This window comes from Lipotes vexillifer, unplaced genomic scaffold (genome assembly GCF_000442215.2).
Source record: "Lipotes vexillifer unplaced genomic scaffold, Lipotes_vexillifer_v1.1 scaffold1756, whole genome shotgun sequence".
In the NCBI taxonomy this organism is placed as follows: domain Eukaryota; kingdom Metazoa; phylum Chordata; class Mammalia; order Artiodactyla; family Lipotidae; genus Lipotes; species Lipotes vexillifer.
Window position 1 is genome coordinate 197673 of NW_006770307.1, and position 18676 is coordinate 216348.

Below are 18676 nucleotides of genomic sequence, written 5' to 3' on the forward strand. Positions count from 1 at the left end.
TGCCAACTGGAAACAAAACCAAAGCCAATTTGTTTTCATATTACTTTTATTAACACAAAGTCAGTTTTCTCCCAGCTTCCACTAAATAAATGCTAAGCAAATATTCAAAGTATTAGTTTGACAGGATGCCAAATTACTAGCTTTCTCGATCTCTGATACCCATGATATATAATCCAGAGGCCTTAGTCTGTCACTCAAGTAACACAGCAGAATGAATAATCAGCAGAATATTGGCTCCGTCTACCAGCTTCAGATGTCAAAATTCACCTTTCTCTCATCAACAAATATAAAGCAGCTAACAGTTCTTTTAGGTTTGGGGATAAAAGTGATAAGAATGTGCTTCTCACAACAACTGTATATGATAGTATTTTTGTTCCTTTTGACATCTGAGGACATTAACATGAAGAAAGATTAAGCAACATGGCTGGCACAAGGAGATGGGGTCAGGCCCAGGAGCCCAGAGCACATCTCCTAACTTCTACAAATTTTTTGAATCTGACACATAGAACGAAAAAAGAAATTTTAAAAGATTAATTCTTCTGTGTGTGTACACTTTCAAGGGAGATTTTTCTACATGTTTTTGACAGGTAGGCCTTTAACTAGGGATTGAAGACAGGTTGACTATTTCTTTAATTTTTCCATTATGTGCAATTCTGCTGTAAAAATCTCCTTCAGTCACTGTTTCAAGTTATATCAGTTTTCTCTCTTCCTATTTACATTACCTTGAAAATCTAAAAATTACTTGAAGGAACAATTAAATAATTTATAGACCAATTTATATCATGACATTGAGAAAGTAAGTCAACACCTGGAGAACCATATTCTTTACTATTAAGTCAATAAACCAAAAAGTGGAGGTAAAGAGTAAAATGTCAATAGTTATGGATGAAGGACAACTTATTTCTCTGCAATTGACACATACTAATTATCTTTATGGAACACCAAAATGTACAAAATAATTGAGGGCATTTTATGAAAATGGGATTGAGTTGACTTAAAAGACTAACATTTCACTAAGGGTATTGCTACATATTGTTACTACTTGTGTTTACTTTTGAAATAAATATATATCAGTGAAGACATTCTATTGTATGTGGCTGAACTTATGTTCATCTCTGAAATAAAATCTCTCTTGCTAAACAAAGATACTCCCACCTTTATTCAAGAATTCTAGTCACATAAAACTGAAATGATCTCATTTATTTTATAATCTCCTACTGCAAGAAGAAAGAACTGTCCAGAAATTATCAGAAATTCATAGAAGCTTTTGAATGCCAAATTAAATTTCCCATATATAATTATGTGCCAGGAGCATTGTGCTAGCCAGTAATGTAGCTCAAACATAGTGGATATGAAACAGATAAAATTTTTAAAAACCCATATTGTAGGAGGGGAAGGGAGCAAAGAGATGTTGAGTGTAATACATGGAAATTACATAGAAAAAATAATTCTGTGCTAAGGCAGAAGAGTTTTCATTGGATGATCTTCAACCACACCGCTCTCTCTACTCCCACTCCTACCCCACCCCCCAACAACAAAAAATCAGAGCAATCTCACTCCGCTCTGTACACAAAACATTACCCAGCTCAGAATAAGGATGTACCATCTGGAAATCAGCAGCCACAGGCAATTCATTGGAGGAGAGAAAATCATAAATCCTATCAATTACACTGAACTTCATATTAAAAAATTAAGTATGTCCATAGTTAATAGAGTTGCACTTAATATGCTTATTTCAGTAAATGCAGAAAAAAATCCTGTTAACTCTTTGCAAGTACCACTTTCATTTTGACACGAGGAAATCCCCTTGCTGTAATAGGCCGACATGGAATTTAGAACAATGTAGGATAGAAAAGTAAATCAGTAAGCAGCAATAGAACTGACAAGAAGGCAATCTTTTTTGCTACTTCTGTTCTGTTTCATCAATATGTCTTATCATCCAGATGAAAAATAAATAGTTCACACATAATCAATAATGCCTGCCAGAATTTGATTCAGAGAAGCTCCCTTTCCTTTATATCTAAACTTCCCCCAAAGTATATTTTCTGTTAAGATAAATGCTTACGTTTTGATAATGATTAGCAGTTTACACTAGGGTTCAAATCAGAAAAAAAATTAAATGACTATATCTTTAATAAATCGGTTGCTCTAAAGTCTTATTTTTTGAACAGTACTCAAGAGTGAACCATTCTTCTTAAGAAAATTTTTATGAGAATTTGAAAATAGAATACATTATGCCCATTGGGTTTTATCCCGAGATCCTGACAACTGGTTGTACTATAAAAAATTGAATAAAGCTCCAGGAGAATACTTCAGTTAACAACTCCTATAGTGGAATGTCACATACACAGATGAATACAAAGTTTAGATGGATTACAGACTTATATGTGAAAAATAAAACATAATCACAAAGAGTTTTAAAATTCACAAACATGCTTTAAAAAATGTTTATTGCTTCATTTAAATACAATGTTCATTTACCTATTTCTCCATAGTTGTCTTTGGCATATGAATACAAAGTAACAATGAGAAATATCACAGGAACAAATAGCTCCATCATTTCTGACTTTTTTTTGAACTACACAACAAATTAAAATATAGGTCCTCTGAAAAATGGAGAATCTTTCAGGGTTAAGAATTTATTAATTACCCTTAATATAAAGAAATTTAGTCTTCATATAATAATATTCTCAGTTTTGAGATTATTAAATGGGCTAGTTATCCTATCATAGGGAGTTGTTTGAAATTATAAATATTGGCCAGGGCCAACAGATTTACCAAAAATGTATTTTCTTAAAGCAGAAATGACACTTAAATGGTTACCTACGTACTCAGACCTGATACTCCTACCATGGGAATTTATTTAGACAATTTAAGTATAATTTAGAAGACTAGGTTAACAGGTACCATTATAGCTAAAGCTCCTTTCTTCTTCAGCAAACTGGTATGTTACATTCTTGTCCCAATGGTCTTGGTGGGAGTTGTAGAATTCTATAACTTTGAAAATAGTTTCTACCTGAATGATGTAGAATTCGCAGGGCCACAAATTTAGGAAGAAGAAAAGTAGAAACATTTGGAGTGAAGAAGATTAGGAACAAGTAGCCAGTGGTCTCGCCTAGCACTTATAATCAAAATTAAAACATAAAAATATCACTTGAAGGACTGAACATTTTATTTACACCAATTATAAAACTTCAGGGTTCCACATTCAAAGGCAGAGTTGTAATATAGGAAAAGAGAGTGGCTATGTCTTTCTTGGAGAGGAGGATTTTGACAATATGTTGGTTTCTTATCAGCACGTTTCATGGCATTTTCCTTTAGATACAGTGAAGTTGTATGAGATGCACTGCTTGCATCAGGAACAAAAAGAACTCACGTCCCAACAAAGGGCTTTATTAGTGCAAATTCACTGAATATTTACAAGCATATATGATAACTTCATTTAAAAGCAATCTAAGAAGGAATGTATTACATGTAAAACTGTCCTAACATTTTTATTGTTTTATAGAATATCTAGAAAGTAGTCCAGCAATAGACCTGTCAATCACAGAATGTAAAATAGTTTACCTTCATTATGAGTAACAAAACAAAAAATTATCCACTTTGTAAATTTCACTACGAGTACTGCAATTAAGTACTTTTTCGATTTCCTTTCATTACTTAATCCACAAGATTAATTAGGATATATAAGAAACATTAATTTTATACATTTTTACAAAATAAAACCTATAAACATTCCTTCATATACACATTAGCAAACAGCAAGTAGTGGAAATACCTTTTTTTTTTTTTTTTGCGGTACATGGGCTTCTACTGTTGTGGCCTCTCCCGTTGCGGAGCACAGGCTCCGGACGCGCAGGCTCAGCAGCCATGGTTCATGGGGCCAGCCGCTCCGCGGCATGAGGGATCTTCCCGGACCAGGTCACAAACCCGCGTCCCCCACATCGGCAGGCAGACTCTCAACCACTGCGCCACCAGGGAAGCCCTGAAATACCCTTTTTATATGTAAACATTTTTAAAAGAATATTTACAAGACAATTTTCCCATCCAAAGACAAAGATTTCCAAGATCCCTCTTATTCAACAGATATTCTTCTCATTTTCTCAGCTAATTCTTTTCTCACTCCAATATGTTTTTCTAAATTTTTCACTTCATGTGGAAGATTGATGTCCCAAACAGACAAGCAGGATTGTATCTCTAGAAAATTAAAAAACAAATCATGTTTCAAAGATCTGCCATGAGACATTTTTATTTTACTTTTTGTTAATTTATATTTAGTTGCCTTGGACAAACGTGTGTGTGTGTGTGTATGTGTGTGTGTGTGTGTGTGTGTGTGTGATGTATATGTAAATAATGTACTAAATTATTGCCATTTATAAGAAATTACATTTGGAAAATGTTTAAAATACATTCTGTAATGTATTTTGTTCTATAACTATTAAACTTCAATAAGTGTGGACATTTAATAACCTATAATACTTCATTTTCCGAAAGAAATAAAGATTTTTCAAACACTGTTCAAAATCAGACATAATATGGATATAGGTAATATGTAAGGAAAAATATCCACATTTAGTTTAGGTTTGAGCTAGTTCTCATTTCATAGTGGTTGATATCTCTATTTCACCTGAAAAATAAATACTTAACACTGCTAAATAACTAAAACTTAATTTTAAAGATTTATATCTAAATTATTTGCACTATAAAGAAGCTACCAATTAAAAATGCCTAAAGTTTTATAGCATATGTAATAGTTACTGTAAATGTATAAACACATAATATGTTATAATCATTCACATCATTGCACTCTGCTTGGAATACAGTATCCTATTAAACATTACCTTTTTGATGCTGCATACCTTCAATACTCTTCCGGTTATACCCCAAAACCAGCATGACATTTTTAAGGCTTCCTTTATCAAAAAATAAAAGTTTTCTGTTAAAACAATATAATAAGTTGGACTTCAAAGAGTACAACTGTTCATATTTAAGACACAAAAACCTTGGAACTTAACTTACAATTCCATTATTTATGAGATCCCTCAACTATACTGAATAAAAAACTCTCCAAGATGACCAGAAATTTTTAAAGTTAGAAAATTTGTGATCTACTCCTTATTATCATTCTTATTAATTGTGTGAATCTGAGAAAATAGCTTAACCTTTCTGCAAAATGGGTTCAATATTTATAGAGTACCCCTCCAGCCAAAGTTATATGTCGAAGAGATAGTGTGTGCGAAAGTGCTTTGGATACTATAAGGTGCTGGTCAAAAGTGAAGCATCTGGATAGAGAGTTGCATGGACAGATAATATACTGATACCCTGTCACATAACCATACTTTATTCTCAAGTCATTCAATAATTTATTCAACAAATATTTATCAAAAGCCTCTATGTACTAGGCCCTAGGCTAGACCATGGGAATAAAAGGGAACAAACACAAACAGAGCCAACCCACATGGAGTTTACGGTCTAGTGAGGACATTAGTTACTACTCAGTAACTAAGTTAACTAGGCAAAAGATGAAACCGTACACATAAAACCTTGAGGTAGGGTGAAGCATAGTATTTAAGAGGGACTGAATGTTCTTCTAGACCAGAAAGAGCAGAGAGGAATATGGCAAATGATAAGGGCTAGAGAGCTAGAGTGAAGCCGGATCATGCCATACATTGTACATTAAGTTTAAATTATTTAAAAAATCAATAAAACCCACTGAAATCTCACTATAATGTCAGTAATGAACAACCATTTCCAAAGTATTGGGCTGGCCAAAAAGTTCGTACGGAAAAACCCGAATGAACTTTTTGGCCAACTCAAAACATACAAATTAAATTAAAGTATAAAACAACCTTGGTGAGTAAGACTACAGGGACGACCCCCTGCACACCTACTACTTTGCTGGTGTGGACGTGTGTCCTGGTAGTCACCAGTCACTAGGAGCACCTCATTCTAACTCCTGTGCAACTCTGACACCCATTCATGGACAATGGGTGAGGTTGAGGAGAAACATTTATCTCAGCCCTTAATATATTCCTGTAAAAGGAATTTACTATTCTCTTTACCCTGTTAAACATTTTATTTCTCATTTGCTAAAGCTACATTAACTCTAGTTTTGCAGAACTTAACCCCATTTTTGTGATCAACTCTATATATACTAAGTCTATTCCCTAAAGCAAATAATTAGTCAAAAGAAGATAGTTAAGTGTGAGTATCATGTGCTATCATCATTTTTTCATACTTAAGTAGAAAAGGAGTAACAAGAAAAAACATAAAAGCTTGAGTAAAACATTATGATTTGTCAATATTTGTAAACTGTGAAGTTTGGCATATATTGCTACAAAAATATAAATTTATTTATAGAATGAAAAACTAGTAGGAAGCTTAAACTATGATCAAAATAAACATCTGTTTTAATTTCTTTGGTCAAAAACTTAAAAATACTCAACATTATATGTTTTTGTCTTAGTTATAAAGAACAAAGAGAAAGTAAGACCCAAATTTAGTGTTCAGTTACAATAATCTGCTTCTCTTATGGGACTAAAAACATCTATTCCCTCCGTGTTTTTAAGGGCCCTATTCAAATTCATCCTGCAAAATTTCACTGTGAACTTCTGAGACACTTCACATAACACTGGAAAGTGAAGAGAAAACTTAAATTTAAAATAAAAACGTATTTTTATACTCTTAGAGAATATGAAAAAACGATCTAAAGGAAAGAAACTTGCCTAACTGTGCAGTCATCATGGCCCTAACAGAATCACAAAAGCTGTGAATTATACAGATGATTCGACGAGCTGAAAGATCAAGGAGTAAGATATGGCCCCCCCCAGTCCCTATCCAGAGGGCAGTGTTCTTCTGGAGGCAGAGAGTTTTCACTCTTCCAGAATAAGACATTTGGTGTTTCGCTTCCTTGTTTGCTTTGACCAGCTCCTCCCTAAAAACCATAAGGAAAGTATGCATTAATACTTTTTTCAGAAATAAAGAGATAAAATAAATGTGTGTCTCTCTCTGTATATACAGAAACACACACACATATATAACATTTTAAATTATGAATACATGACAGCATACATTACATACTATTAAAATTGTACAGAACTAATTTTGCTAAATATAGAATGTCAAAGAGCCATGTTTCACTACATAAAGCATAAATGATCAAAGATAACACAATTGTCTCCTAACTTCAAGAAATTCTGAAATAAATAAGATAGACACAATTGTTATTAATAAGCCTATGTAATCCAGAAAAAAAATAAGAACCAATTTGCCCAATATGAAGGAGAAAGAAGTTAGTTTCAAAAGGTTTTTATGAAGTCTAAAAGTTATAGAGGAAAATAAAATTATAATCATCTACATGTAAAAGATATGAATACAAATGACTGAATTTTTCACTGAGCTAATGAGTAATTCATGACAAAAATGAGGTATCCAGAGGTAAAAGAATCATAATAATTTTAGAATTTCATGAAGTAAGGGACCCTTTACCAGGCAGAACTGTCAGCTCTTCTGAACATAAATTTCCTCACCATCCAGAGAAAAACTAAGAAGGTGTTAGGAAAGTAAACTCTGAAATCTCATTTTATGGATAAGGTATATAATCTAAATGTTCTCCAGCAGATAAAAAAATCTATACTGTAAAACCAGAACAAAACTTTGAAGTAGCTAGCAAATAAGGCTGGCAATGGTCCTGTGTGCCAGCAGCAGCAAACAAGGGATGTGCTTGATGGAAAGTCTCCGACACACTGCATCAGACTGAGCACTGCGGCCTCAGTCTGGCATCTTGATCTTCCCTCCTTAGTGCATTGGTCAATCCAGTACATTTTTTCACCCATATTTTATATTGTTTTGTGACTTTTTCTTTGTAATACCTTGAGGAAACCATATCTATTATGTGCCTATATTTTTTTCAAAAATGAAATTTGTTGGATACCAACAGATGGTGCTGAGAAGCATTAACAATTTTGTTTCTGAGGGTTATTATTTTTTTTTTAACATTTTTCCATTTAGAAGTAGAAAGGAAGAAAAATAAGCCATACTTCCTCTCTCTGTGAAATATGAAGTGTAAGGACAGCTCTTACAAGCACAAAATAAAGAACCAATGACACTGTACCTACAGTCAACAACATATTGTACACTTAAAAATTTGTTAATTGGGTAGGTCTCATGTAGTATTCTTTTCACAATAAAATTAAAAAAATAATAATTTACTTTAAAAAGTGCACACAGTCTATCAGTTCACAGAGTTTTTCAGTCTTCTTGTCCCATACTTCCACAAATGGGCTATTTTTCTTAGCAACATAAAGAGCCGTGTCTACCACCACTGCTATGATGTTGGAATCACTGAAAGATGCATAAGAAAACCTAGGGGGAAAGAAAAGAATGTCATTTCATTTTTCTAGTATTTCAAAACATAATATAACCTTATTATGTTAGCTCTTAATGCATATAAAGGATTAACAGTATTTTGAAAAAGAAACAGGCTAGAGTATTTGGCAATTATTTCATATTATCCCATAACCATTCTGAATAGAATACTTTGCGAACAAAAGTCCAGGACCAGAGAGGTCCACAAATGAATTCTACCAAACATTTAGAGAAGAGTTTTAACATCTATCCTTCTCAAAATATTTCAGAATATTAGAGGAAGGAATGCTCCTGAATTCATTCTATGAGGCCAGCATCACCTCAATACTAAAAACCAGACAAAGAAAACACATAAAAAACAAAATTACAGGCCAGTTATCACTGATAAACATAGATGCAAAAATCCTCAACAAAATATTAGCAAACCAAATCCAACAATACATTAAAATGATCATATACCATTATCAAGTAGGATTTAACCCAGCAATGCAAGGATTTTTCAATATCCACAAATCAATCAGTGTGATACACCACATTAACAAACTGAAGAATAAAAATCATATGATCATCTCAATAGAGGCAGAAAAGGCTTTTGACAAAATTCAACATCCATTTATGATAAAAACTCTACAGAAAGTAGTCATAGAGGGAACATATCTCAACATAATACAGGCCATATATGACAAGCACATAGCTAACATCATTCTCAGTGGCGAAAACCTGAAAGCGTTCCCTCTAAGATCAGGAACAAGACAAGGATGCCCACTCTCGCTACTTTTATTCAACATAATACTGGAAGTAGACACAGCTATCAGACAAGAAAAAGAAATAAAAGGAATCCAAACTGGAAAGGAAGAAGTAAAACTGTCACTGTTTGCAGATGACATGATACTATACATAGAAAATCCTAAAGTTGCTACCAGAAAACTACTAGAGGTCATCAATGAATTCACTAAAGTTGCAGGATACAGAAATCTGTTGCATTTCTATACACTAACAACAAACAGTCAGAAAGAGAAATTAAGGAAACAATCCCATTAACAACTGCATCAAAAAGAATAAAATAACAAGGAATAAACCTACTACAGAAGATAAAAGAGCTGTACTCAGAAAACTGTAAGACTCTGATGAAAGAAATTGAAGATGACGCAAACTGATGGAAAGCTACACCGTGTTCAAGGACTGGAAGAATTAATATTGCTAAAAAGACCATACTACCCAAGGCAATCTACATATTCAATGCAATCCCTATTAAAATATCAATGGCATTTTCCACAGAACAAGAACAAATAATTTTAAAATTTGTATGGAAATACAAAAGACCTGAATAGCCAAAACAATCTTGAGAAAGCACATAACTTAAGGAATCACATTCCCTGACTTCAGACTATATTACAAGCTACAGTAATCAAAACAGTATGGTACTGGCACAAAAACAAACACATAGATCAATGGAATATAAGAGACCAGAAATAAACCCACCCACTTATGTTCAATTAATCTACAACAAAGAAGGCAAGAATGCACAATGGAGAAAAGACAGTGTCTTCAATAAGTGGTGCTGGAAAAACAGGACAGCTACATGGAAAAGAATGAAATATAGAAGATTCTCTAACAGCATTTACAAAAATAAACTCAAAGTGGATTAAAGACTTAAATGTAAGATTAGGTACCATAAAACTCTTAGAAGAAAACATAGGCTAAGCACTCTTTGGTTTAAATTGTAACAAAATTTTTTGGGGGGATCTGTCTCCTAAAGCAAAGAAAATAACAGCAAAAATAAACAATGGGACCTAAGTAAACTTAAAAGTTTTTGCACAGCGAAGGAAACCATCAACAAAATGAAAAGACAACCTACTGAATGGAAGAAGATATTTGCAAATGATATGATTGATAAGAGGTTAATATCCATAATATATAGACAGCTCCTATAACTCAACATCAGAAAAAACAAAAATCCCAATTAAAAAATGGGCAGAAGACCTGAACAGATGTTTTTCCAAAGAAGACATACAGATGGTCTGCAGGCACATGAAAAGATGCTCAACATCATTAATCATCAGAGAAATACAAATTAAAACCACCGTGAGATATCACCTCACACCTGTCAGAATGGCTCTCATCAAAAAGACCACAAATAATAAATATTGGCAAGAATGTGGAGAAAAGGGAAACCTCATACACTCTGGTGAGAATGTAAATTGGTGCAGCCACTGTGGGAAACAGTATGGAGGTTTCTCAAAAAACTAAAAATAGAACTACCATATGCCCCAGCAATTCCACTCCTGGGTATTTATCCAAAAAAAATGAAAACACTAATTTGAAAAGATACACACACCTTAATATTCATAGTAGCATTATTTACAATAGCCAAGATATGGAAGCAACCTAAGTGTCCATCAACAGATGAATGGATAAAGAAGATGTGGTATATATACATATAAAATAAAATAATACCCAGCTATAAAAAAGAATGAAATTTTGCCATTTGCAACAACATGGATGGACTTAGAGGTTATTATGATAAGTGAAATAAGTAAAAGAAAAACAAATACTGTTTGATATCACTTCTACATAGAATCTAAAAAATAAAACAAACTAGTGAATATAACAAAATAGAAACAGGCTCACAGATACAGAGAACAAACTAGTGTTTACCAGTTGGGATAGGGAAGGTGGGGGGGAGGGCCAAGATAATGTTAGGGGATTAAGAGGTACAAACTACTATGTATAAAATAAATAAGCTATAACGATATATAGTACAACACAGGGAATATAGCCAATAGTTTATAACTATAAATGGAATATAAACTTTAAAAATTGTGAATCACTATGTTGTACCCCTGGAACTTATATAATACTATAAATCAACTATACCTCAATAAAAAAAGAAAGAACAAAGAAAATTATACAAAATACATGTGTTAAATCCATATATTTAGTAAAATAATGAGCTGCTGCCTCTCAAATTCCATGTTCAATTTGATACAGAGATAATGAAGATAATAAAAAATTAGATTGATAGATACTACTAAAATTACTGAGTTTTCATATTTTATCCCAAATGTGATTAGAATGGGTGATTTTTTAATGTTCCTCTGCTTTCTAAGTTCTATAATGAATATTTAAATTTACAATAGAAAAATAAAGTACGCATTTTGAAAGATCTTTGTTTGGGATTATCAATAGCATTACTGACTTGATTATAAAGAATAAAAATGAAAAATATGGTAAATGAGCTGCATAGATAAGAATAACTTACAGCTGATTTGTCCTGGTCTCAATCAGTTTCTGAATGGTGAAATCATCAGAAAATGAGAAAACTTTTGTACCACATCCTCCCCATGTAATGTTTTTCTCAGTTGAATTCATGGATTCACTCAAACACATCAGTGGAGTGCTGACATTTCCTATATTGAGTGTCTTCAAAGGAGCAGCTCCTTTACACTTTGCCAAAAAGGGAAAACACATTCAGTAAATTGAGTAGCCACAGAATGAAACAGTGTAAAATTTCAGCTTTCTAAAAACTACTTTCCCATCTTAAATGGTTAGAGGTATTAAAATAAAAATTCAGGATACATTTTTCAAAGGACTTATAAAAACAGGATTTAATTCAAATGGTATTCAATGTGTTATCCTTATAACCAATCTCTTCACTTCTCCATGCAAAAATTGTACAGGAAGTAACCTAGGGATTATACTATAATTACTTCTTTGTCTCTCATTAGATAATAAGCTTTTTTGATAACAAAGAGTATGAATGGGTAGGATGTTGAATGACTAGATAGAACCACAGATGAAAGATGGATGGAGAAATTAATTCTTTAATGATAAATGTGAATGTTAATAACAGAAAGTCACATGATTTCTTCAAGGTTAAAGAACAGGTTAACCACCTAGAGAAATGGAAATAAAAACAAAAGTAAACAAATGGGACCTAATGAAACTTAAAGGCTTTTGCACAGCAAAGGAAACCATAAACAAGAATGAAAAGACAACCCTCAGAATGGGAGAAAATATTTGCAAATGAAGCAACTGACAAAGGATTAATCTTCAAAATATACAAGCAGCTCATGCAGCTCAATATCAAAAAAACAAACAACCCAATCCAAAAATGGGCAGAAGACCTAAACAGACATTTCTCCAAAGAAGATACACAGATTGCCAACAAACACATGAAAGGATGCTCAACATCACTAATCATTACAGAAATGCAAATCAAAACTACAATAAGGTATCACCTCACATTGGTCAGAATAGCCATCGTCAAAAAATCTACAAACAATAAATGCTGGAGAAGTTGTGGAGAAAAGGGAACCCTTCTGCACTGTTGGTGGGAATGTAAATTGATACAGCCACTATGGAGAACAGTATGGAGGTTCCTTGAAAAACTAAAAATAGAACTACCATACGACCCAGCAATCCCACTACTGGGCATTTGCCCTGCGAAAACCATAATTCAAAAAGAGTCATGTACCACAATGTTCATTGCAGCACTATTTACAATAGCCAAGACATGGAAGCAACCTAGGTGTCCATCAACAGATGAATGGATAAAGAAGATGTGGCACATATATATAATGGAATATTACTCAGCCATAAAAAGAAATGAAATTGAGTTATTTTTAGCGAGGTGGATGGACCTAGAGACAGTCATACAGAGTGAAGTAAGTCAGAAAGAGAAAAATAAATACCGTATGCTAACACATATATATGGAGTCTAAAAAAAAAATGGTTCTGAAGAGCCTAGGGGCAGGACAGGAGTAAAGACACAGACATAGAGAATGGACTTGAGGACACGGGGAGGGAGAAGGGTAAGCTGGGACGAAGTGAGAGAGTGGCACTGACATATATACACTACCAAATGTAAAACAGATAGCTAGTGGGAAGCAGCCGCATAGCACAGGGAGATCAGCTCAGTGCTTTGTGTCCACCTAGAGGGGTGGGATAGGGAGGGTGGGAGGGAGGGAGACGCAAGAGGGAGGAGATATGGGGATGTATATATACATATAGCTGATTCACTTTGTTATACAGCAGAAACTAACACACCACTGTAAAGCAATTATACTCCAATAAATATGTTAAAAAAAATTTTTAAAAAGAAAGAACAGGTTGGTAGCAAGCCAGACTTAAAACTTGTTTCTCCTGTTTTTTCCACAATGTATTTATAAGAAATTATCTACTTCACTTATATAAAAATGGAATTATTTCCATCCCTAACCTTATAAAGCAGATCTCATTTATCAATTCATCCTTGGTTCATTCATATAAAATATACAGTTAATTAGTCAGTACTTATAGAGAATGTACTGTGTTCAACACTTCCTGAAGCAATAGAAAGGTAAAATGCAGAATATATGATCCAGAATCTCAGGGAGTTTATAATCAGTTAGAAGGAGGGCGGTGATGAGTAAGCATAAAACAAAGAACTTAAATTTTGATGCAGAATGCGTTCAACATTTACCTTAACCATTTTATCTTCAAAAATTGCTAAGTTGCCATCAGCAGTTCCCACTAAAAGGAAGTTTTTTTGCTTGCTAAAAGAAAAAATGTCAAAATTGTTACAAAAATAATGCTTATATTGACCAAGATGGTCTTAACATCCCACCTACCTTAACTACATTTTAGATAGGTTTCTTCCTGATTATTGGCCTCTACCTCCTTTTCCTTAGAGCATTTACTTGAGAAAACTTACATTGCAACTTCTTTCTCTGCCCATTTAAGATGTAGAGCTTCTTCAAGTTTTACAACTCAAGAATGTCTTTTCTCAAGGATCTGGGTGCCCTCTCTGAAATGTCATCAAGAAGGATGGCACCCCTTCTCCCATTGTTTGTGGAAGGGTAGGAGCCTACTTCAATAAGCAACAATCAGCAAACACAGATAACCTAATCACACTGACCCTCCCCCTCCGCCAATGTCCTCCAGTACTTTTCCACTAGCTCATTACAGGGTTTAAAAAATCTCCCACCTTTTATTTCAGCAGAGCTGAGTCCAATCCCTCTCCCCTACTGCAATAATCTTAAATATAAAGTCTTCCTTGCCTATATGACTTCATCTGATGACATTTTTATTTGACAGTATCCAAATAATTTCAACTCCAAAATTGCCAGTGGAGTTTATATTTTAGCCACCAAAAACTTGTACTTCACATTTTTCTAATACTTTTTATTTTCCAGTACTGACTTAAACTGGAGAAGTATATGGTGCATAATCTAAATGGCTCCTGGAAATCATACCGCCCCAAATATTACAGCAACTAACCTGTTACACCTGAAATTCTGCCATTTCGATAAATTTCTGAGATAAAATCCTTTTGACTGATAATGGTTAAGCCATTTCACTATTGACAACTTCTGAATTCATCTACTGAAGTTTTTTTCCAATTTGGTAGTTAGTTAAGTGATATGCTTTAGACTGGCATTCAGTTTATTGATATACATGTATTCAAAGTAAGAATGAATGAGAACTTATTTTTGAAGAGGCCCTACAAAAATGAACTGATGTGCTGAGTGGTAAAGAGTTAGAGCCATAGTTGAGATAAAACCAGGAGCAAGGCTGGAAGCTTGAAGAAATGACTGACCTATTTTTTAACTGTCTGAGCTTGATCTGTATACAGAAAAATACAAATATCTTCATGGCCTCCTATAGTTCCCTTTAACATATGCAACCAATGGAAAAATGTTAAAAATGAGCAACCTTTCTTGAGACTATAACAATTTTGCACACAATTAAGTCATCTAAAAGATATGTAATTTTCCCCCAATGGTCAAAATCACTACCTTACCTTTGCTTGGAAAAGGAATTGCAATACAAGCAAGTAACAGAATCAGTCATCTTTTCAAGAGTGTGCCTCTTTCTCTCATCTTCAGTATTGATGACAAGGAGCATGCCAGACTGTGTTCCAGATACAATCCAGCTTTCCTTTTCAACAGGAAGATGCACCAAGGCTAGGCACAATATTCTACTATCAGTAACTTCCTGTTAAGAAAAGAAAACACGCTCTAAAGGACTTGGTTCTAGCTTAAGTGACTAGAACTTACATAGAATGAAAATATTATGTAATCCACATACTTAACTCTTTTTACTTTCTTGGTTTTCATTTTTAAAACAATGCCAATTTTATTTAACTTTCAACAATAAATGAGTTAACTGTCCAAAAAAAAAAGCCTGCCTAGAATGCACCTGAAACCAAAATTTAAAAATTGAAAATTATTTCTCAGTATCATTTCCTACTCCATCAAAATAATATAAGAGGATTGTTCAACCTTAAGAATGTTTAGGTACAACATTTCTTTCAAGGCAACAGTCAAAATATAAGGTTTTTTTAAGTCTAGAAATTTACCTTATATTTCCCAGTATAATTTATTGATCCATCTTGCAGAAGCTGCTAAGAGCTCAGAGCGGCACCCTACACTACCTTCAGCCCATGGGAGCTGGCTTGTTCAGAAATGGTTGGGAGGTTATGCCACCCCTACCCTTGGGCAAACTGCAGCTGATGACTGACTGATAAGTGGGAATGAAATACTGGACCCCTTGCCTGATGAAGGGATAAATCTGTGCCGTTATTCACATTCCAGAGTTTCTTGTGGGTAAAGACTGAGGCTAGACTTCCTCAGACACTACATTTTTGCTAAGCTTCTTCCCCTGATCTATGTGGCTTCCCATACCTCCTTAAAAGTTTCTCTCTCCTTGAATCACTCATATAAGATTCTCTGTTTCAGGCTGTGTTTCTAGCATTCCTGACCTAAGACACACATATACTGTGATTCTAAAACAAAACACACACTACTTCATTTCATGTGAATACACTTGTTTTAACAGGAAGCTAATTTAATAACACTCCTGTATTACCTCTTATTTTATTTCCTCGTAAGTAACTTTTTTTTTTTTTTTAAAGAACCAGTCACTGCAGTCCACTTGAAAGTCATGGACACCTTCGGGAATCTCACGGTCCTGGTTCTTGGCTGGGCCCCTGACAAAAGGTTCTGCCCAGCGGTTGAACTCAGATAGCTGTGTCCAAAACCAAATGCCGGTTCTTCAAGTCCTCCCCCGGCCCCAGCTGGACCCTTCGCACCTGCACATTGAGTACCCCTAAGTAATTTTCAATTGGTACATGCTTTAAAATAATTTGCAAAGTGAGTTTTCTGGAGTTTCACTAATTTAAATGGTATTTGGACTTACCGCAGAAGTGTATCTTTCTGTATTTAAGTCAAGAAAGGAGAGCTGTCCTTTGTCAGTGTGCCCACAGCCCAGCCAAATGCTTGCATTCTTGCTGTTATGATTCATAGCAACCATGCATTCAACAGTAAAGTTTTTAGGTATTGATATATGCCTCATCAGACAGATTAACTCAGCTGAATTCAAAATGTCAAAGACCTGAGAAAGTTTAAAAAATAACAAAATAACACACGTCAGGTTAACACATGCCCTCTTGAAAGATCATATCATTATGCATAATGTAGTATTAAATGTTACAGCACTAGACCTAAATCTGTTATTTAAACTGTGACCCATTCAGAGCAACAAGATTAACAATCAAACTATAGATATTAAGATAATACTTATTTTTAAACTGCATGATATATGCACTTTTGTACATATGGTATGTTTTGTAACTTGAAAAGAAAATCTCAAAAGTGCCAAATGAACAGAAATTTAGCAGAGGCAGGAACTATTCTTCATTCAGTTTCATACTGCAAAGACGCATCATGTTGAAGATAAACATTAGGGCTCACAATAGAATACACCTTCTACCAGTTAAAGGGAAAAGACATTTTGATTTCAGTAACAAAACTCACAAATCACCTATAGATTCTGTTTTTATATTTTTCCTTCAAGCACTAACGAACTAAAGAGATGGCAGAGAGCCAGTGTAAGGAAACAGAACCAGGGGTCAGGAAAATGGAATTAGAGCCCCGTGTCACAGCCACTTACCTGCCACTCACGAGGCTCCAAGACAGCTCCATTTCTCCCAGTGACTCATCTGATAAAGGTGATGAGTTTACCCACCTTGCCTAGTACACACTGTATTTTAAAGACTAAATGGGTATGTGAAAGTTTCTGAAAACTGTCATGTGCTAAAATAACCCCTCAAGATTGTTATGTAATCTGTAAAATACAGGTGAAGTATAAGTGAAAATTAAAAGAAAAAAAAGTAAAATAATAACTAAGCTCTGGAAAATTTTGCTTTGATAATCTTTTTTAAAGTCTGTATAATTAACACTGGTAGCAACCAAAATTAAAAAGCCAGTAAGGCAACTAGTCAAGATGATTATATGATGTTTGATAAAGGCAGTGTATACATGTCCTCAGCTATTTCTGAGTAGGAAATTTAAAATTGAACAAAAATTTTTCAATAAATTATTATACAAAATTGAGAGTCCACAACACAAAAACAGCTCTTATTTTGATCTATTTAAATCTGTTTCATTTAAAACATAGTAAGAGTTCTGTTTCCAATAATATGGTAGAAGAGGTTATTTGGATGAAACTTCCAGCTGAATACAACTTAAAATGCTGAAGAAATTATTTTTTAATCTCTTAAAAACATTAAAGATCTGACAACACCATATAGAATTTTCAGGCCAAAATATTAATGAAAGACAGAATCCAGAGAGGTCAGATGAATCATGAAGCCCAATTTTCCCTTTAGGCATTTGTCTATTGAAGCAAAATTGATGTGCGGTTTTTAGTGCCTTGTGAGGCCAGTGGGAAAGAGTTAAACCTATGGCCTGCCCAAAGTGGAGAATGTAGTTAATGGTCTTGTTCCCATAAAACTGGGATTCCAAAAGGACTGCATATTTAGAATAAATGAGAACCAGAAATAAAGCCACTCCACACTCCCACTCTCACTGGTTTATAAGAAAAGTTGTCTTGGGACTTTACAGACACAGGGGGAGAGAGCAAAAGAACCCTGAGAAACTGTTTATTAATTAATAAGATTGCTTTCAAGAATTGTAGACCAGATTCTCATCACCTGGGTGATTCAAAAACATCTCAAGCCAGGAATTGAGTATAAAGCAATTTATAGCAAGATAATCCAGAAAAAGATGTGCAAGACCTATATGCAAAATTATAAAACTTTATTGAAAGACACTTAAGAAGACCTAAATACAGAGATAACCCATATTCAAGAATAGAGAGACAATATATCATAAGGATATTGTCTACAGATTCAATGCAAGTCTAATCCAAAGCACAATAGAATTTTTCATAAAAGTTGACAAAGTGATTTAAAATTTTATACGGAAAAACTAGACTGAAGAACAGCTACAGCATTCCTAAAGGATAAAAATAAGGGAGGGAAAGA

General features: G+C 34.0%; 1 protein-coding gene across 1 annotated transcript in view; it reads right to left on the bottom strand.

Moving 5' to 3' along the window:
- Positions 1-3992: 3992 nt before the first annotated feature.
- The window catches only part of LOC103083523 (leucine-rich repeat serine/threonine-protein kinase 2), a 43732-nt gene continuing 29048 nt past the window's right edge, over positions 3993-18676 (bottom strand). Inside the window, exons 12-19 of the mRNA XM_007446064.1 lie at positions 16549-16743; positions 15152-15345; positions 13832-13904; positions 11630-11814; positions 8212-8364; positions 6726-6934; positions 4842-4913; positions 3993-4197 (exon numbers count right to left, since the gene is read on the bottom strand). Of these exons, the coding sequence (XP_007446126.1) occupies positions 4076-4197; positions 4842-4913; positions 6726-6934; positions 8212-8364; positions 11630-11814; positions 13832-13904; positions 15152-15345; positions 16549-16743 (1203 nt within the window). The 3' untranslated portion in view covers positions 3993-4075. The remainder of the gene's footprint in view (positions 4198-4841; positions 4914-6725; positions 6935-8211; positions 8365-11629; positions 11815-13831; positions 13905-15151; positions 15346-16548; positions 16744-18676) is intronic.